Source organism: Anser cygnoides, chromosome 9, assembly GCF_040182565.1.
Source record: "Anser cygnoides isolate HZ-2024a breed goose chromosome 9, Taihu_goose_T2T_genome, whole genome shotgun sequence".
NCBI lineage: Eukaryota > Metazoa > Chordata > Aves > Anseriformes > Anatidae > Anser > Anser cygnoides.
The window spans coordinates 2,850,960-2,872,698 of NC_089881.1; the positions used below are offsets into that span (position 1 = coordinate 2,850,960).

Here is a 21,739-nt window from a genome sequence, read left to right on the forward strand (position 1 = left end):
TCTGCACAGGACCTCTCAACAACCAGACCACATGTCTTAGAGTATTGTCCACACTTCTTGAACTCCAGCAGGCCGGGTGCCATGACCACTTACCCAAGGAGCCTGTTCCACTGCCATCTGAAGTGCACAAGAAAATTCACTTGCAAGAAAGTGACACACTCGTTGCTAATGGGATCTTAAAACAAACGCAGAGGAATCCCATGCCAGAGAAACTTTTCCTATCATCTTAACAACAGGTGAAGAGCTACACTACTACAAATACAGCAAATGATGTACCATATTTTCTCCATGTCTTTGGTTTGTCTAAATATAACTCAGCTTAACTACCTCAACAAGCTTGACCTCGTTTTGTGATTTTTAAGTTTTTACTTACCGATACACTTCTGTACGTAAAAGTTTCTTAAGATACTTACTCACTACCATATTTAGCACTTGATGATCTCTTCTTTCTGTATTTTTCATGTGATTCATTCAGCTTTTCTACTATATCTATTATCTGTTTGAGTGTATGAAAAGTTGCTACAGAGTCTTCAATTGTGAAGTTAGAATAGTCATCTGGTTCTTTCCGTGGACCTTGATAGACAGCTATGCTTCCGCAAGCCTCTAAAAAAATTACCAAAATATCCCAGTTAGAATTTTGATTATTAATAAACAGATCTATTTGCAATATAAATGGGGACTCTGAAATTCTGAAAACTAATGTTACTTTAGCTTATACATAGAGCGGATTGAGACAAAAGCAGAAAACAGAATCAAGTAGATTTATTTACAGTTCTGTGACTTATTCTCCACTCATTTGGCATCTTGAGAATCCACGCTCCCTCCTGTTCACATTAACAGGAAATCAATGCCTTCTTGTAACTCAGCTATGTTACATACGATTCATTCCATAATCGGGAAAAGGAGAACAAAGATAGAAGAGTAACTGCCTATACTTACCGTCTCTTTGTTTAGACTATTTAAAAGATTTCCTATGTGCAAATTTAATTAAAATAATGTGCTCATCTGATATCTAGTATTAAGAAATGACTGAACAATGTCTGATACTAGATTACTAAGGACTCAAAAATATATTGTGTCTCCAGTCTCTGTTATTTTCAGGTAAATTGTTAACAAATATAACGGATGTTAGGGGCCTGAAGAATTAGAGTTGAATAATATCAGCATAATTCTTCTGAATTACTATTTCAGTACCTTCCAACTTCTGAAGTTTAGACATGTTGATAGTGAAAAGTGAGTAAATTCTTTCTGTCTCTCTGTCTCCATCAATCTCAATTTGAGTATCAGCTGGAACATCTCTAAAATGTAAAAAAATAAAAAAAATGGAGATGAGTACTCTAAATTTGCAAGCAAGCAAAAACTGATTCCATTTCAATATACTTAGCTTTTTAATTATGCCTATCATTCACAGACAACTTCACAATTGCTACACAAAATGCAGCATTCACTGCAAGTCTTAGAGTAACATGAGTATATAGTTTTGAGAGCATAACAAAAAAGGCTTTTTTTCAATAGAATTTATTATTCAATATGTCAAGAGAAAAATATTTTTGAAATATCAAAGCTTAACTTTTATTAAACAACAACTAAACACTGTTTTTAAAAATCTGCTACACTCGAAAGGTAGCCAGAACAGAAGAACAAGATACATTTTTAAAGCACAACAAAAAGACAAAAACAACCTAAAGTTGGTTAGTAATGGAATCTTTAAAGCTGTTGAGAAACCTAATATATGGATTAATCAAGTAACATGGAAAAATGTATTACATATTTTTCAGAAAGTTCTCTTGTAGAATTTGTACTGAATTTTAGAGGACAGACTGTAATCTTTAGTCTATAGTTTACGCAACCTATCCAGTTAAAGATAATTTATTAAAAAATAATTATAGCATTTGTTTTTAGAAATCAGCAACTTGAGAAAAGTTATGCATTTTTCTTGACATACCTACACAATACAAATGATTTGTAAGAATCTGCATCTGAGATTATTTCGCTGATATCCCTAGTACACTGCTTTAAAATAAGTGAGGTTAAATGAAAGTGTGATTTTATAAAACAAGAGAACACCATTAGGGAAAGTGATAGACTTTCAGGCTGAGTCCTCAGCAGCAAGGTATTTTAATTACTTCATATGGATAACTTAGGTGTGTCCTATTCCTGCATTCCACTTGGCATCTGAAAAAACATGAGAATTCCTATGCCTGTTCTTATTTGCACTAGGAGCAACAGCCCTCAAGAAAGAACTGTCACCAGCTGAAGGTTTGCCACAGAGTAAGTAGCTACCACTGATGTCTTCCTCCAACAACCTCTGTACCCACTGTCCACTTTAGGAGCTTAAAGGACAGACAGTTAAGATGCCAATTTCCAAGGTGCTTTGGACTGTCAGTGTTACAATACGGACCACAGGAAACAACTTAGAACAGTCAATTATTGATAATTCAGAACACAGCAAGAGAAAGAAAGTAACTGGAAATAAACAAACAAGTATACCATAACTGTTTCATATATCAAGTTCTCATTCACAGAAGAAATACCACAACATGGCATTAAAAAAAGAACTGAAATGTTATGGTTTCTCCCAGACCACCATACACTACGCACTGCCAGAACTATTCACTACCAATACTCCTCTATATTACCAACATGGTACTAGCATACAAGGTAACTATTAACAGAAGACTCATTAGCTACAAAATACCTCGTTCTGCATAGAAAGAAATTAATCATTCAGTATTTCTGATCTACATACTCAATTGGCTACGTTTAACATTTCATATGGTGGCTGATGAAGCAATAGGTTTACTAAAGCCCAGTACTCCAGGCACTACTAAGAAATGTTTTTAGTAACTTCCTAAAGCAGACAGCAAAAGCCTTGCCTTCAGATTCTCAAGTTGTACACTGAATCATACATGATTTATCCTACAAAACATATGCAGTTTCATTTGAGAACCAACTTACGCAGTGCAACGAGCACAGCCCACTGTGTTTTCTACTGTAGCCTTGCAGCAAAGCCAGCTCCCATTCAAAAAAGCAGAAGGATGGTAAAAACTAAGCCTCTTCTGGTTGCATCTCGTTACCCGGCAGAGAGCTTCTATCCACTCACTAGCTTCTACACAGTTATTTGCTTGGATATAGAGTGGCTTTTCTCCATGTAGTACTTGAAACATCTGTAGAAGGAATGCAACAATATTCCGCCCAGTAAAAAAATCTAGTTATTGAGCAACTTTGAATATGTCAATATAAATTTCAAGTCTCACGCAATCTAAACCCATATTAAGACTAGAAGTGAGACAAGGGAGGCGGAAAAAAGACTTCTCACCTCTCATTTTCCTACATGACCCTAAAAAAACCCACCACACAAAACCAGCTTCCCGTGTTCCACTTGTACCACTTCATCCAAAAAAAGCCTTAAAAGAATAAGAATATTCTGCTCATTCTTTAAATGTGATGTCAGATTTCATGTGTTTTTTTTTTTTTTTTTTTTTTTTTAATCTTGAGAGTAACAAAAGTTTCCCAGAGGTTTCTGCTTTAGTCATCCTCAGCCTAAGTAACAACTACACGTTTATCACTGCCTCCGAATTTTGGATTCAAATATTGACAGAAATACTGATGTGTTACAGGTCCAGAACAAGGCTGTAAGGACAACTGTCTTAACTGTTGAAGGTATTGTAGACATTAACAGGAATAAATACAAGCCTGGTAATATTACATTTTATTACATAAGAACATAATACAATTCATACTACTACTACCACCTTATATTAAAGTGCTTTGTAATAAGGTCTCAATAGTTTTAACTGTCATTCTAAAAATTTGGGAAGAGGGGTGCAAGTCATAAAATCAGAAAAGTTGGTGCAGAGATTAAAATGTGCAGGCTGTTTCATGTTCAGAGTACTAGGAAATACTGAATACAGCTTCCCTCCTCCCCCGATTCAAAGATTTTTTTAATGAAACATTTAAGAGTAAATTAAGCTAATTACAAACTGTTACCTGAAGAACATATCGAAAATTATAAATAATTTTTTGACTCACATTTTTCTTGTTGAAGGAGCTCTCATCAAGCTTCTCCACTGCAAGGATGTTTTTGATTGGAATCGTGAAGATTGGTTCTTTATCTGTAAAATTTTGTAAACAAATAACAAGAGTGAAACAAATTACAGTACTATAAATACTACAACCTCAGTGCACTTGCAATACTAAGTTCTCAAAATGTGCATTTATATTTTTGAGGTACATAAATCAGACTATAATGATGAGAATGGGAAGACAGCCTCAGCAAGTAAGATTAGGGAATGTACATTCTCTAATGCACGTGCTTAAGTTAATATGCCACATTAAAGTGGCAAACTGAAGAAACTCAGCTGGGCTACAGAACAATAATATGACATACAGTATATGACAATAAACAATGCTATTTATTCTCTTGATTTCATTTTTTAACAAAGGTCATTGCTAAAAATTAAAAAAAAAAAAGCTTGGCATGTGTTCTTCTTGCCAATCACCAAATCTATGCCTAACCTCTCATTTTATCATTATCACCAGAGAAGAGATTGGCCAGCAAAAAGGCCATTGTATAGAATCAAGACTGTATTACATGAAATGCCAAAACGCTTCCTTTTATCCAAATGCAGGTTACATGCACATACACGTACCGCCACACAAAGATTAAAAAATTTATTTTTGTAAATAGATTTTTTTTTTTTAATAAATTGCAGGAAGCATGAACGTGAATAAATCAGCTATTAGGGCAATGCAGGCATCTAATACCTTCTTGTTACTCAATATTGATAATCCTTTGTTATCATGTGTGACAGTGTCTCATATGAGTGGTATTAATGAACATGATACATCTTTGATAATTCTGCAACTAGCCAAAGGCAGAAATCAAAAATCTAATCTTTTTGACTTTTTAAGCTGTTAAATTTCATTTCTAAGTAAATACAGACTGCAGCACGTGGACTACCTTCAGGATTTTTTGTATCGGCATATTTAATAAACAGCAAAAAGCAAACACCCTGTGAAAAACTTGACTATACACATCCTTGTATTTCAGAGTGCCATGAAAAAAATCTTATTTAAAAAATATTTTAAAAGCTCACTTATTTGCAAGGCAAATTTTAAAATGCACATATAGATAAGTCTGTATCTTACCCTACAGTGGACTACTTTAAAAACTGAGTATACTAACCAGCAGCTATGAAGTTATATGCAGATCAGAACCAATACATCATTACATTTCATTAAACAGTATGATTAAGAAGCATCTGATGAAACAGAATTTTGCTGAAAACACCAATTCATCCAATGCCAGTGTTGTCAAAACCAGACATTTTGTGACGTACCCTTCAATTACCTTCCAACAAGCAGGCAACAGTTTTCCTGAGATATGTCTCTCTCTACATGCCAGCTCAGTATTTAGGTTTCCAGTATCAATAGCTAACTCCAACATAACAAGCATCAGCATTTAGTAAATTCCTCAGTGCAGGCATGAGCAGAAGCAAATGCATTCTCTGGTTTGCTGCACTGAACTGAAAATTCCCAGGACCCTGGCTGCAACTAAGGCTCTCAAGAGCTACCAGCATTCCCAGGCTAGAAGGTCTCAAGCTAAGAAATAAGGAGACTCACTACCACAGTACAGACCTGAGAAGGTCTGAGATCTTGGATCTCTGACAGCCAGTTATTTTGGTCTTCAAGTCTAAACTGTATACAGTAAGTTCAGTAAATTGTGCTGCAGAAGCTTTCTCCAAGATAACTGTGACTACAGTTCAGATCTTGAGCATTTAATAAACAGAGCAAAAGGCAACTAAAATATATCATTATGAGCTTTAGGAAAAACAAAAATTTTAAAAAGCCAAAACCAGGTACAAACACCTAGAAAATATTGAAAAATTAACAGGCATAAAATATACATAATTTACCTTGCTGTTTGTGGTAGGTGAATTCTCTACTTGTTAGACAGAACCACCGTTTCTTGAAATTCTTTTTACCAATCCGAGTCCTTCCCTGAGCTCTTTTGTACATTTCTCTGTAACAACAGAATCCAATGAAAATGATACTTTAGTCTCCCAGAGAGGTTTCAAAAAACATCTGAGAACACATTGTTACCACATTATGAGTAATATAACCTACTTCATTGTAAATTAAAACTCTTCTATTTATTCAAAATAAGCCCTCAAGATTGCCTCCAAGTATGGTGATCATGGACACGGTTCTATTAACAAGTTAGGAGTGTGAAAAACAGTTAATTTGGGGTAGGTACTTGCTTATTCAGATCAAGAACTCAAGAACACGTGAATGCAGTTGGTCTTATCTGGGTCAAGAACTGAACAAAAAGGAAATGATGATGAACACAATTCAACAGGAGTAGACACAAATTGTATTCAGTAGAGTTTAAAAGCATGCTCACTGGCAACCACTGTTTTGAGCAACAGCCACCAGTTTCTCATACAAATTAGCTTCCAAATTACTGTAATTTAGTGTTAATCTGCAACTGTCTCCTTCATTTCTATTTAATATCTTAGTAAGATGCATTAACTGCTTCTTTTAAAATCAGATGCTTGTTTCATAGAAAAGGCTTTACTATGCTTCTTGGGTGGATACAAATCCTTTTTCCCTATAAATGTTGTTTTAAATTAATTTATCAGATTTCTTCATGAACACCAGAAAATGGCAGTTTCTTCATTTCTTATTGTAGCAATTTTAATTTAACAATTTTTATAAAAGCATTCCATCATTTACTGTAAAGTATTCCAATTATAGTGTAGGGCTTTTTTGCCTACTAAGAAATAGCATTTAGCTGGCTAGGCTTAAAAAGTATGTAAAGTAATTCTATACTAAATAAATTTTATGTTATAATAGTTTTTTGCAATTCTGAATAAACCATCAACAAAGCACACACTGAATTGTAACAGAAATGCAGACAGACTTTTAGAAGATTTTAAACTTTGAATCCTCCCCCAAGTGTTTAAAAGATGACTACAAAAGTTAGCAGAATTAGTTTCCACCAACACCTGTAAACTAACAAAGAACTATCACAACTAACAGATATTGTAATTACTAGTTAGGTCAAACATTTTAGTAAGTATTATTCTGATGTTGGCATTAATGAAAAAATGAAGTCAATAATTTTTCACACAATATAGATTCAAGATGTGTTTACCCTTCTTTTAGATGTACCGGCTCACTCAGACCACTTGGTTCTTTACTTTCAGTAGAGGAAACATCATCTAGAAACTTAAGTAAAAATACATAGCAAATAGATATTATTCAGAAACAATGAACAACTAAAAGCTATTTTGAAAATACATACGTACCGTTTCTCCTACTACAAGAACAATTAATTCAACACAAGAAATGAAAATATATTACAGGGACTTGAAGCAATTTAAGGAGGGATGCCACTAAAATACACAAAATTTCTGTTATTATTTTCTAAAGAGCAGATCTAATAAAGCTTGTTTCAATTTTGTTTTCTATTTTCCCCAAATTAAATTAGCTTAGTCCACAATGTACAACTGTTACGTATTCTATTGTTTTTTTTGTTTGTTTGTTTTTTAAATCTGAAATGCACTTTTTAGGAATTCATAGTAGAAAACTGAAGAATAACATAACCCTTTAATAAGACTGATGAAACACATCAACTGTAAGAAGAGTTATAGTTGAAAAGTACCTTTTTGACAGATTCAGTAAATTTGTCTTCTTGAAATGTTTTAAAAAACTCGCACATAAACGTCTCCTTGAAACTTGACTGAAATAAAAGATATTTGGACATAAACAAACATATAAAGAATGAAGTCTATGAAATGAGAAAGAAATTTAATAGCCTTACAAGTTTGCTTTTGGTCAAACTTCCCCAACTCCCCAAAGTCTGGATGGCTTTTGATATGAGAGTTAATGTTCTAGAAGTCTGTGCATCCTAAAAGAAAGAAACAAAATTAAGAAGTTATTTTTATATATTTTTCCATATAAAATTTTGATTTAAAACTGAAAATGTCACGAAAATCATTACATTATACCATGTAGACATTCAAAAGCAGTGCTGTCCTTTCGTGCTAACTGTGCTTTGTGAATATATATATATATTTTTTTTAAATCTATTGTACACTGTTTAATATGTTATTCACTATCACTAGAATTTGGACAAAAACATTTTTTTCCAAGCACACTATGGAACATCTAATCAAACCTCTCACATCCTACTAATGCTACTACATATCCAATGCTTCTGAACTATTCAAAACTGAACACTAAACAAAATAAATTACTGCTGTACAAATACTAGAAATTTTCGTAATACAAAGGGAACTTATAACATTGCCTGTAAGGCTTTTGCCTAATTTACTACCTCTCTACATGCATTTTAAAGTAGTGTTAATGCAGCCATAGTGAGGGGCCTTGCTGTTCCCTTTAAAGCGTCTAGCATTCAAGTGATAAATTCCTATCATCTCCTTCTACTCTTACAAGCTGCATAATGTCAAACGCATTAAGTAGCTTTTTCTTTTGAAAGCATAACACACAAACCGATAAAATTAGCTAATGAAGCTAACCTCTGGAGTTTCATACACATTCATTAGTTTTCTTACATATCCTGTATTCTACGTGAAAATAAAACAGCATTTTTTCTCATCTCCATTTTTTTTTTACGTACATGTACTTGACAATTTGAGACTTGAAAATTTGGCAATCCAGTCAAACTACTGGAATCCTGATTAAATGCACAGATCAATTACAGAGAACTCTACAATCTCTATTTAAGACGAGAATGGAAATATTGTTTTAAAAGTAAAAGTGATATCTGAATATTTAACTTCCATGGTGGAAAGAACTAAAACTATTTCGCTATATGGCTTAAAAAACCCTGAGTCATCTTGATATTCCAACAAAGCAGCACTTTTACATCATTTGAGAACGCCTTATAAAGGCTGAGAAATTTGATGCCTACAGAACTGCAAACATCTTAGTTCCACTGGTGAGGTATAAAATTGAAAACCTCAGCCTACAGTAAGTGACCTTACTTCCCAGTTAAGGGCCCAGTGAAAATAGCTTATGACTTTCCAGATAAACAGATCTGACGGTTATGAATAAAACAGAACAAAGCTTCACAAAACTTACTGGATGGTGAGGTCGTAAATGAAAAGTATGAGGTGAGACTACGGCTACAGCAAAGAAACGAAGAAACACAAAGCTGCTCACTGCAGAATACTGTACATGAGGGTCATCTGCAGAGAAAAACCATGAAATGTAACATGCACTAAACTTAATAGGAAATAATGAAGACAGTCAACATAAAAATCCTTAAGAAGATCACGTCGGAGAAGACATTTATATTTTAAAATAGAGCAGAAAAATCAATGAAGTGCATGAAATGAGAAAGATGATCATGGTAAGAAATGTTCTACTTTAATGGAGGGTTTATTTCTCTGAAGAGAAGTTCTGTTCTCAGAAAAAACTGCTGATCAGCTCCACTATAAGGAACAATGAGATCATTGCAAGCACTTATATATATACATACAGTGCTGATTAGATAAGGCTGTATGCACATTAAACCAAAAGAGAAAATACTGTAGCAGCTGACTAAACACTAGACCTATCAGGTTATTCACCCTTAGGACTAATAAACTCACAAACATTAATGCTGCACAACAAATGTGGTCAACACATATGAACAATTTCAACTCCAATTCCAAGCTGCGTCATAAAATCACAATATTATATAATCTTGATGCTCTTAGGGCTTTAATATTTTCAATATATTTAGGGTGTAATAGAGTGAGAACACATTCTTAATGCAATGACGACTTCAATCTGATCTGTCAGATTAGTTAGCTGTTCTGAAACGACTGTCTTAACCAGAGGAATTTATGACCCCAGGTTCAGTGACAAACACAAATCAAAGGAAAGCCCCAGATAATAAAAGTATGTCCTTCCTTTGTAGCCTATTAGATGACATTTTAGGTTTTAATTGACTGGAGCATCTGAGTATCTCATACCAAGAACATTATTCCTATATTAAAGCCATTCTGAAAAATTAAAGGTTTTCTAATTCTGGTCACATTCCAAATACATTAAATATTTTATCTTCTCCATGCTCTGCTCTACCTTGACCTGTAAGTAGTAAAGCTTTTCACTGGACACTTAAGTTATGAATGTAGTAGTCCTAGCCAACATAGTTGCCATTCATGTAGTTAGATGCAAATACCAATTTATTTTCACATTTATATATTACTTCCTTAGAAGCAATAAAAACAGATTAGCTCTTCCAAATTTGAATTATCTTTCAAATAAATCACTTCCTGCATGACTTGTGGTTTTCTTCCAGTATCTTGTACTTTTGTTGGTGACACCTTTTTTGCTACCATCTTACAGTGTATCAGAAAATACATATAATTCTTGCTGATTGACCACAAGGCTTTACTAAGGCATACAGTCTGACCGAAAAAAACAAATGCCTGACTGTTGAGGTAAGAAGTTCAGAACACAGTAATGAAAAAAGACAGAATTTTAACAATGCCCATAAGATAAATACAGAAGTTAATTATGTTACTCTGAATGTCATTTTCTGAACATAGAGAACACTTACTTGGAAATCTTTTGGCAGCCAGATGCCTCAAAGAATAAAAAACATCACACATTAGGGTAGGACAACTTATACTTGACTGCACAATTTCACGGAATACTTTGTCTACATAATAGCGTAGATTTTCCTGTAATTATGAAAAAAGTCATTTTTCAGACCATCAACTATGGCTTTTCCCTGAACACAAACATAACACTAATTTTTTTTTTCAAAACATTGCCTGATTATTCCTCTACGTATTTTAGTAAAGTGCATATTTAAAAAGCTTCATAATATTTATATGGGATTACTAGTGTTAAAAGATTATTTAATGATACTCACATGAAAACACATAAGCAGTGCTTGGCAATAGAAAACTATCAAAAGACATTTTTGTAATTTGACAATAGGTAACAAACTAGTAGTACTTCCTATGTAAACCTAGGAATGTTAGTTTAGCTTGTTACAGCCACTATTGCTTTTAATGTCATCCTCTAGTAAGAGGCAAGCAGCGAGCAAAACTTCAATGAAAAGTATTAAAGTACTGACTAGCTACTTCAGCACCTGGATGCTGAGTGTGGAACATCAGGAACCACAATACCCAACAAATTGGTAAGGAAGTGCGTAATTCTCTAGCTTTACCTCCCTAGTCCATTTGAAAACCAATTTTTGTTTTAAACAAGGATAAGAAAATACATTTTTTTCCTTTATCTACACTGGAATTGGAGAACTATACCACTAACATAAGTACTTCAAGTTACTCATTTGCTATTATACAGAGCTGCTTTTTAAGATGTTTTCCTTTGAGATTTTGAGAAAGCTTACATTAGGAAAAATAAATTAAGGAAACTCACCATATTAATTTCTGCATTATCCCCTTCTCTTAATTTGATTGGATCTATTTCACAGGGTTTAGGAGACTCACATATCTGAAACAAACAGAGGTTTAAGAGTTCCAATTTTCAGACAGAATGTGTGGAAATACAACTTTTTAAAACTGGACTGTCTCCTAGATTTAGGGTGAGAATTCTAAAGGAATTCCAAACAGAACAGCATGCAATAACCATCCTCACTTTTGTGTCTGCTTTTTTATATGGATCAATTGTATAAAGCCTCACAAAGGAAAATTCTGCAGTGTGTTAAGAGGCTGGAACAACTGTCATGAACTTAATTTTCAAGCAGCTACAACAGAAATAACAGAAAGTAACTCCTTCCACTAAATGTAAACCATTAATGCTCAATTTAACTTTCCTCTAGAATTCCCTCACCTGAGTGATTATTGCTACATAGGGATAAGAAGAATGCCCATGAAAGAGACAGTGTCCTGCAAATAACTTCAGCATGATAACCTACCTCATCAATAACTGCTTTCAAAGTAACCTTTAGGTAGTGTTTTCCCACTATTTTCATCATTTCATCTACACACCGAGTTGCTAATGAATTCCCTCTGAAGACTGTGTTTGCTTCTCTGTAAGAAAAGAATTGATTTTATTTGAATGGGGAAAAAAGGGAACTTGGCTACAAAAATCTGATTAATATTTTACCTTGCTATTAAATTATTACAAGTTTTTATCATGTATTTCAGTCAGGAATTTCAGAACCTAGCTATCCAGCTTGTAATGGCACCCAATGAACAGAAAGAGAATAAAGAAAGATGATGATATTACTATTAGCAAACCCAGGAACAAATAAACACATGGGAAAGCCCCAGAAATTTTATACAAAGGAAATTATAATTCAGTGCTGAATGTGAGAAAGAATTACTGGAGAAAACTCCCCCAAAAATGAAGACTTGTACCAGACTGGTATGACTGGTATACTATTATTCTTCCAGTGCTCCTGGTTGGCAAACTCATAGCTACAAAAAATAGCATACTACTAACACTATACTGACAAATTCAGACATGTTTTGACCAAAACATATTTAATCTACAGTTGTGTTAGGTTATTTGTTACAGATTTTGAAGGAAATTGGAAGCCAGCTGTGCAAAAGCTCTTTCATCTGATGGGTTTAGTATAATCTTTCTTTGTCACAGTTTAAATATAATGGAAAGGAATGTGTGTACCAAAATTCAATGTAAGAAGTTATTTTCCATGAGTCACCTCTTTCTAAATGAATTGGTTCACCTTAAATTAAATCTTGAACAAGTCAGCTTTAAAATGAACAATCCTGTGGTGAAAAAATCCCTTCCACTTCTCCACAGGACATGACTCAGCACCTCAGAAGCCACTACTCAGGTCTACTTCGTTTCTCTCCTAACCACAGAGCTGCAAATCCAGGGACCATACCCTACTACAGATATGATGATGTGGGAAATCTCCTGTGCTTGCTACTTTCAAGGCACGTAGGAGGACACAGACTTACTTATGAGGCATTCTTGCAGAAAATAAGTAAACTTAAGTCATATACTAAAATGAAAGAGGATGAGATTCTTAGCCATTTTAAAAAACATTCAGCATCAATCTACTGACCAGAAAAAAACTTGGAGTGGCTCAATTATGATATTTTGAAACAAAAACTGTGCTTGCAGACAACTCTAGATTCCTAACTTGCTATGTTTAGCTGTATAATGGCTCCAAGAAAATTTTACAGACAATCAATTCCATCTAAAATAGCACCATGAATTGGTAACTCTGATTCCCAACTTCACTGTGATTTCAGGGAATGTTTTTACACACTAACATTAAAAGTTTCATATCAGTTTTTCCATAACGAGAAAATGAAATCTGACATGCTTATTTATCAATGCTGTAGTGTGAAGTCCCATGAAACTCTAAAAATATTTTTAAAAGGCGTGACATAACTAAACATGGAATACATACTGAGTGTCCTTCAGGTCCAGTTCTGCTACTGCAGCAACAAATGGGACTAGCTTATGGTGGTGTAGTAGCAACCGTACAAGAGGCAGAACAGCATCGTACTTATCTCGACAAACTTCACATAATATGTAGGCAGCAGATGCAGAAATTGGCTGTGGGAAAGCAGAATAAAACTTTGTGAGTAAAGTAGTTAAAGGCTCTGCTTATACGTGTCAAAGTACAAATCTGACTCAAATCTAGCAAAACGAGGGACATGGCTTCTTAACAAAAAGTTTTGACATTTGCTATATAACATGGCAATTACATGTTTCCATTCTATAGAAATATTTAATTGAAAATTGGTATTACCTGTTCTATACATTTAAGAATGAAATTCACTATCTACTCACCCTTCCCACTCTCCCCAAAGAGTAAGAATATGGCTTTGTCACAAATCCAAGCAAAAGGCAGTAAGCAACTACGTTACTACAATGCCATATATCTTTACAGGACTTTCCTTATTGTAATTAGAGCACACTAAATTACAGTTTCCAAACTTCTAAGATGTCTGTCCCCATTCTTCTGCTGGGAATTTTAACACAAAAACATATCAAAAATTTAAGTGAAAAAGCCACTGACTGCCAATAAGCTATATTCATACTTGAATATTGGCTAGTAAAAATTTTAGTTAACGGTCTGCTTCCTCTTTCCCTTCCTTCTCCTCTGCTAATACTTCAATGCTGAAATGAAGAAATGGTGTAAAAGACCAAGGAATATAAAGCCTAGTAACTATAATTTAATTCCTGGCTCATAATGCTATGCTAACTGTCTACCACACTTCTTTCTTAGTCACTATGTCTGAAGGGAGAAATCCACTCATGCTTAATATCATACTGGGGAAGATGGAAGCAATTTAGAAGAGGTGGAATTAGACATCAATTCTGAAGCAAACCATTTTTGGCAAAGGTGATTATTTGCCCCATCAGTGCCAATAATGAATCAATGTCCCTTGGAAACTTCTAAATCCAGGGGTCAATACCAGCCAGTGGGAAAAGACTGTTAGAAACAGCAACTGACAAGTAGAAAGGCTTTTTTTTATTGTTTCTAGTCAGTCAGCACTGGTTACTTCACTGTCTTTGTTAGTTCTTCTAAAATAAAAAGAAAATTTTGGTAGTTTGGAACAGAACTAAATGCTCTACACAAGCTGCTTACTGAGTTGCAGCAGAAGTAATGAAAAAAATTCTTCTTTGCATAGTCCTACATGCAGTCTCACATAGGACAATATAATTCATTTTAAGTCTTTGTTTTAAAAGTAATTTTCAACAAAAGTACCTGAACATCTGATGATTTTAGCAGCAAGTTTCTTAGAGAAACATAGTATTCAGAGGGAAGTACACAGTCTTCAGTGTAGCAAATATTTAATCTAAGTGATCCCAAGTCATCAGTTTTAGAAGACTTGTTGCCATTTTCTCTTGGTTGAAGTAAGTACCTGAAAGAATAAGGCAATTCTAAAATATTACGATTTACATTTCATTAGCTTGACTAATTTTACAATAACGCAAAATATCGCATTTTGTTTCAGTATACACAAACTCAGACTGATAACTGCCCATAAAATTCACATTAAAAAAAAAAGTCTGCGAGTAGAGAAAAAAGGAGCAGTATTTGGTGCACCTTCAGCAAATAATGGAATATCTATTTATTTTCTCATATCTTTGCGAACACCAGAATAGGATGTATTTCCTGTACCTCAGCTGGGATAACAGGAATAGTTAGAAATGATGTTGAACCTTCTTGTTTTACATCTGTGCTATAATTAGAGTGTCTTGACCTTGCAGATGGAATAGCTAGTATCAAGAATTTAAATGGTCTAGTCTGAAGACAGTAAAAATATATAATATTACCAGTCTGCTTTCTTAAGAAACAAGATTTAAAAGGTTTTAGTACTTTTAATGTACTCTTTTCCTACTCTTAATACAGAATACATTGAAAACAATCCTTTGTTGGCTTTTGTTGTAGTTCAATTGTATTCCAACAGGAGGTGCAGCAGAACAAAAATTTTAACAGCTTTTAAATACTGTCACAATATAGTTCCAACATTCAGACCGACAAATTAATTTTATCTTCAAATACTCTTTTACAACCATTCACATTTGTATGTTTACAATCAGGAGACTTTTTTTTTTTTTTTAATAATTACATGCACTTCCCACAAAGGCATGCTAATATAAAGCACAATGAATTTACAAGAAGTGCTTGACAGCATGACTCGAGCTTATTTTTCCAATACTTTGTGCTACTATACTAGTGCTACTTCTTTATCTCTTGGGGTCCCATTGTACTTCAAAGCATTTCATGTGAACTAGTAATAGTTTAAGAAAAGTTATTTTTAATCACAGAACTGTTTTTATAAGCAGGTCATAATTGGATTAAGAGGACGTTGACATGCAAGGTACACCTACAGAATGTATTAGCAGGCTAAAGACCCTCTATCAATACTTTGTTAACTATACATGAGCCATATCCAAGCTCTATACGAACACAGTATGTGGTATTAAGTCCATGCTAATGTAAATTTTCTCTTAGCAGGTTTTTAAATGAGACATGTCATTATGTTAATATGGTTACACAGCTTGTGATCAGCTCAGGGTGCTGGCAGAACAAGACTGCATCTGCAATACACTGTGTAAAAAAAATTGAAAAAAAGAAACATTTATTATGTTTAGGACTAAAACTCAGAGTTCAACTCTGACAGACACTTGGAGGCTGTCTGAGGTGAGTATATAGAGCACAAACAGCTCCTGGTTAAGACCTGTGTTCCATTTAGTTCGTATTTATCTACTTCCTTTGTTTCCTTCGTGGATATGTGAGGGCTGTCATCTTTCCCTTCCTCCACCCTCTTCTCTGTACTGAAAGGTTCACTAAAACCAGAATGTTCTACACACTTCAAGGCAACTGTATCTGCTGTACTCATTTCCTGCCGCTAGGCATTTCAGACAGTAGAGGGCTTAGAGACAGGCTTTCTTCAGAAAAGAGGTTGCTGCTACGTTATAAGCAGATGCCTCTCCTGATACCCCTTGGTAACTTACCCTTCCAGATTTCAAGCTTCTACACATGCTCTCTTGAAATGACACTGGGTCGGTTCCAGAAGATATTTCCTCAACCTCCCCAATGAAAAAAAGCACCATACTTTTTTACTAGTTTTATTTTAAAATCAACTTTTCATCAGTTATTCTGGAAGGCTAACTTAGGAATTTAATTACAAACAATGCAATGCTGAAAAGTTTCAGGTTTACTGGTTAATCTGAAAAGTATACACAGATCACTAAAATGCAGCAAACTGAAACAGTTATATTCAATACTCCCTTTCTTCACCCCCTGCATTTTCCACTCAAACACATTAACTATTCTGTGAGAGTCGGCAGATTGGCAGAAGGGAAGAAGTACATGAACCCACTGTCAAGGTTAATTTATTGAGCAAGAAAACCCTCTAGAAAGACATCTTACCCTTTGTACCTTGCATGTACAGAATTCTAACCTTATTCAGATGAACTAGACTACAACAACTCAAGCAGAAAGACATATTTCAGTGAACAGTTAGAATAAAACATATCCTTTGAAAGGGGAAATATGCATGTTAGAATAGAATTAACTTCTGAGCCATCATTTCTCACCATGCTTGAAAGGAATCATTTCTTAACACCTTCACGGGAACTTTAATTTCTCCTAGGAAGATGTCTTGTACCAAATTTCCATTGTTCCATAGGTCCACCCTGAAAATCAGAACATTGCTCATTTTTTTTTCTCCCCCGAGTAATAAAAATCTTCAAGTTACAGCAACTGCCTTACAGCACTAATCCACATGCATGCAGGCAGGAAATGTTAGAAATGTCACTCCATTCTAATTAAATCAAGAGGAATCAAACAAGTGGCTTATTAACCCATAAAGAATAAACAAACAGTGAAAGTTAGACTTGCAGACCTTGCATCAGTAAAAAAAAAAAAAGAAAAAGAGAAGATAGTACTATTGGCAGCGTTTACGTATTCTGAGCAGTCTCCACCCCCAAAACCATCCACATTTCTTCTTGAATAATTCAAGTGAACTTTTTAACTTATATACATATCCCTCTCTAATTGCTAAAACTGGGCACACCGCAATGCCACACCGACACATGCGCATGTTTTTCCAAAGAGAAGCTTGTATGTTTACAACCTCAAAAGGAATCACAGACTCCAGACATGCACCTTGTGTTTTTTTTCTATTACTTCTTACCTCGCTGACATTTCTGACAGACAGCAGATGTTAAGGAGAACAAAAAAAAATAATACTAAATTTGTTGGGGCATGACTATTTTTCTAAATATATTTGCATCTATAATGATATACACGATAGTAATTAAGATATTCATGAAGCTAGTAGTAAAAAATGCACAAAGTTAGTTCTATAATAGCTATTATCTCACCACTAAATTCTTCTGATGTCTTTTAGGAAACTTATGCTAGCCTTGAAGATCTTTTTGTCATTCAGCAAATCTGGTGCCTGTATGTGCACGAGCACGATAAAGAGAAGAAGCTGCATACAGGGGCTCTCAACTGTTCTAACTGCATGGCAAAAATACAGACAGACCTGCTCTAAGAGCAAAGCAGCAGAAAAGGGGTAATGTACTTTGAAGTATTCTTTACATTTGCAAGGAAAAGATGCAACACAAACGTTTCTCTAAGAAGTAACGTGAAACCATAAGAAGCTCATAATAAGCCTTTTTTTTTTTTTTTTTTTAAAGACAACTACCTGCATTTGAAACCACAGGCAAACATCAGGTATGCTGTTTTCCTTCAGGACAAGTTCTGTACTCAATGTTCTGCCCAAACAGTACTGACAGGAGGTCCTCATGCCTCTCTACCCACAGGAAGGAAGTTTAGACCACTAGATACACTCTAGTACTATTTACTTAAAAACTAAAAAAAAAAAAAAAAAAAAAAAAGTAAAAAAAAACACCACACCACCATCTCATCTTCAGTAAACAAAATACTACAAGATTTGAGTAATATTCTATGTTAGAAGGATCTTTAGTACAAGTCTAACCAGTAATTCTCTGAAGCTACATCTTGAACAGCTACAATAAAACATTTCTTTATTGTCTTGAAGTACAGTAACTTACGATAACAATAAAATTAATTATTTTATAATCTACATAATTCACCTGACTTCCAATTTTTCAATGTCTTCTTCTTCCACCTGAAACTGGGACTTTTTGGTATAACTGCTGGACCTGGTTACCTGCAAGTAGAATCCTTCTATTAGCACACTTTTTACTGTTGTATTATGCAAGTCAAAAACCAGAAAACCTTGAGTCTAACACTGGTAAATAATTACTATTCCTTTTAAACAAGGAAAACGTTCAGTTTACGAAACAAATTGCCTTTTGACAGAAAGCAGGTTAAAAAATGCGTCAAGAAAAGGTCACAGTAGAGCCCGATAAGGGCTAGCTGAGATCTAAGGGAACTACAGTACAGATCTATTAGGAAAAAACAAGAAGGAAATGACATTAAACTGTCAAGAATTTCTTGGGTTTCAGCATGAGCCAGAAGAAAGCATTAAGGTTAGTCTTGAAATGTGTAAGGAAACAAGTAAGAAGTGCACTTCTGTTGCCCTAGTTATACCACAATCTTATTGTTACACTTTCTAATTTCTTGACTGATCGCATTCTCAGCTTAACTTCAGTAAATCATAAGTCATTAAGCTACTGGAGTGTTTTTTGATCATAGTTTTATCCTAGTATCTGACTTCCCAACAAATTCCATTCAGTGTCTTGAGCAGGTCAACTGAAACACATGCTATACTTGTAACTCTGTACTTAAGTAGGGAAAAATGTCTCACTGAACGCACGCAGCAGAATCAGGATCTATATAAACACAATAAATTAGAAAACATTTGAAGCACAAATTCTACTACTTTTAAGTCTCAAGTGAACAATACAAGCAAATGTAGTTTTTAATTACAACAAAATCAGATAAAAATTTGAAGTCATTATTTGGCTATTGTAGGGCAACTCAAGTGGAACCGAAATCAAATCCCAAATAACAAAAAGGTTAACATGTTCTTTTAATCAAATCATGAAATTAGCCTGTATTGGGTATAATTGCTATGTTATTTTATTAAGGAAATAAATATATTTTTAAGCTGAAGGCTCTTGAAAATATTTAAGTTGAATTCCACGGGATAGGTTCAAGTTCTGAGAAAACTCCTATTGGCAGCAGATGCTATATAAAAAGATTAAAGATAACAAGTTACCTTTACATATGTGCTTATTAAGAAAAGTCACTTTTTACATAGCAATTGAAAGGGAATGCTATTGTCTGACAGTCCACAGCAACGTAAGGATATCACTCACTTATATTGGAGGGGTTAGTAAAAGCTCTTTCATTTGCTTGAAGAGAGCTTTCTGCATTAGGAACTACTACACAGCTTGCTTAAAACTATTTGAAGGATTGAACAAAATAGATAGAATACCACACAAAAAGTTACCTCAAAATAAAATGTTTCGTTAAACTGCGGATTGCTTGTTTTCTTCTTTACTTTGGTCTTCTTTTGGTCATTCCTGTTCCAATGTGGTAAAATTTTTACCATAGACAACTTAAACACACAATTATAAAGACATTCTATTGTCAAGAAGGGCCCACACATTTAAGTTTAAATATTTTGTCACTTTAGAGATCAAATCAAAATCTTACATGATTATCTTCACAATGTAGTCTGAGAAGTTAAAATTTCAAGCGCTTATCTGTGCACCTGTTCAGCCCAAGTTTCTATTTCATTTCACAAGTGTAACTTGCACATAAGGTAAAATATATTAACAATTCATTAAACACTTCAAGCTAAAACCTATAGGCAATTTTGTTACCACTGCCTGCAGGTTATGAGCACTATTTTCCCAGTTGTGTTCAAGTGACCATTTTTGTTTTTCTCATTTTCTTTTGGTGGGGAAATACCCACTACTTCTTTACAAACAGACGCTTACACCAAGCTGCTCAGTGTTTTCATTGGAAGAAACTGCTGTTAATACTGAATGTTAAACAGCATAGGGACAAACAAACGAACACTCTTAAGTCCCTTCTGACTTACATAAATAAAAATTACATGTTTTTACATTTTAAACATTTATAATAAAGTCTTATTTAGCTAGTGAAAGGCTATGATAGTATAAAATGCTTTATAAAGCAAACAAATATAAAATGTGGGGGAAGAAAAACAGAGAATGTAGAGGAAAAGCTGTCTCCTAGCCTTCAAACAACTGTTTTCAGGAGGTTCTGGCTATATAAATACTCTGCTCATGGTACATGAGTCACCCATGCATGAGATCGGAAATTCTTAACTTCTGAACTTGTCAGATTTGCACATATATTCCCATACCACCAGGATAAATACTGTGCAAGACCAACCTTCACCCTGTTCCATCTGTATCACAGGACACAGACAGGAATTAGATGTCATTGTACCTTTGACAATCAACAACACCATGCTTTCTAAGTATAATGATGGACTCTCCCTAGGCATCTTAATAAAAAGAGTAAAAAATAAAAATAATAAAAAACAACACCTAAAAAAATGATCATCCATTATCAAAGAGAAAAAAAATCCCATTCACTTAGAGTGGATTCAGAGACCATTCTTCAAAAGTCTAACACATGCAAGCTTACTAGTAAACGTCCTGGTACTGTGCTCATGTGACAGCTCACCACTGCCCAAGAAAGTGGGGATGAACTTTGGTTTGAGGTTGCAAAAAAGCAATTGATAGCTAGCTTATGTTACATGTTATTGAACAGGGACTTGCAGACAGAAAACGTCTGATAAGGGATTTTCATAAATGAAAAACCCCACCAGCTATTCAGGATTACTGAATCAAAAAAATAAAATAAAAAAGAAAAATAAAAGACTTAAACTGTGAGTAATTTGAATGTGGCAACCTGAAGGTGCTGCCACTAGAAAGGTCTCACCAGAACCTCTATTCTCTTGCTCTTGTTCTCACCCAATTCCCAAACATTTGCTGCAAAGAAACTAATAAATTAAGGAAAATGAAACAGAAGGTGAGTGAGAAATTGGCTATATTTATTTGACTAAATTTGACTAAAACTAATAGGAAGCACAGTGCAGATATCAAGAGGTCAGTCCAAAACCCAAGAGGTAAGAAGAAACTGAGTGACAAGTGGTTCCTGGCTAGTGCTGGCCATTCAAGAGATCAAACATATTCATAACTTTCAGAGGATGGGGAGAATACAGTACCAGTGGAAAATGTGATGTACACAGAAAGTATTTTTCCGAAAAAAGAAGTAATATTATTTAACCCCCCTGTATTTTAAAGGTTTTGCTTAAAGCTTATGGATTTC

General features: G+C 34.3%; 1 protein-coding gene across 2 annotated transcripts in view; it reads right to left on the minus strand.

The window, feature by feature from the left end:
* Positions 1 to 21,739, minus strand: part of RASA2 (RAS p21 protein activator 2) — a 52,515-nt gene that overhangs the window by 3,024 nt on the left and 27,752 nt on the right. For both annotated transcript variants that reach the window (XM_048062877.2, XM_048062879.2), the window contains exons 7-23: positions 19,881 to 19,953; positions 18,556 to 18,632; positions 17,029 to 17,127; positions 14,687 to 14,843; positions 13,379 to 13,527; positions 11,909 to 12,023; positions 11,410 to 11,484; positions 10,580 to 10,703; positions 9,112 to 9,218; positions 7,829 to 7,915; positions 7,670 to 7,747; positions 7,160 to 7,233; positions 5,919 to 6,025; positions 4,033 to 4,115; positions 2,959 to 3,167; positions 1,195 to 1,298; positions 414 to 603 (exon numbers count right to left, since the gene is read on the minus strand). In XM_048062877.2, the coding sequence (XP_047918834.1) occupies positions 414 to 603; positions 1,195 to 1,298; positions 2,959 to 3,167; positions 4,033 to 4,115; positions 5,919 to 6,025; positions 7,160 to 7,233; positions 7,670 to 7,747; positions 7,829 to 7,915; positions 9,112 to 9,218; positions 10,580 to 10,703; positions 11,410 to 11,484; positions 11,909 to 12,023; positions 13,379 to 13,527; positions 14,687 to 14,843; positions 17,029 to 17,127; positions 18,556 to 18,632; positions 19,881 to 19,953 (1,908 nt within the window). The remainder of the gene's footprint in view (positions 1 to 413; positions 604 to 1,194; positions 1,299 to 2,958; positions 3,168 to 4,032; positions 4,116 to 5,918; positions 6,026 to 7,159; positions 7,234 to 7,669; positions 7,748 to 7,828; positions 7,916 to 9,111; positions 9,219 to 10,579; positions 10,704 to 11,409; positions 11,485 to 11,908; positions 12,024 to 13,378; positions 13,528 to 14,686; positions 14,844 to 17,028; positions 17,128 to 18,555; positions 18,633 to 19,880; positions 19,954 to 21,739) is intronic.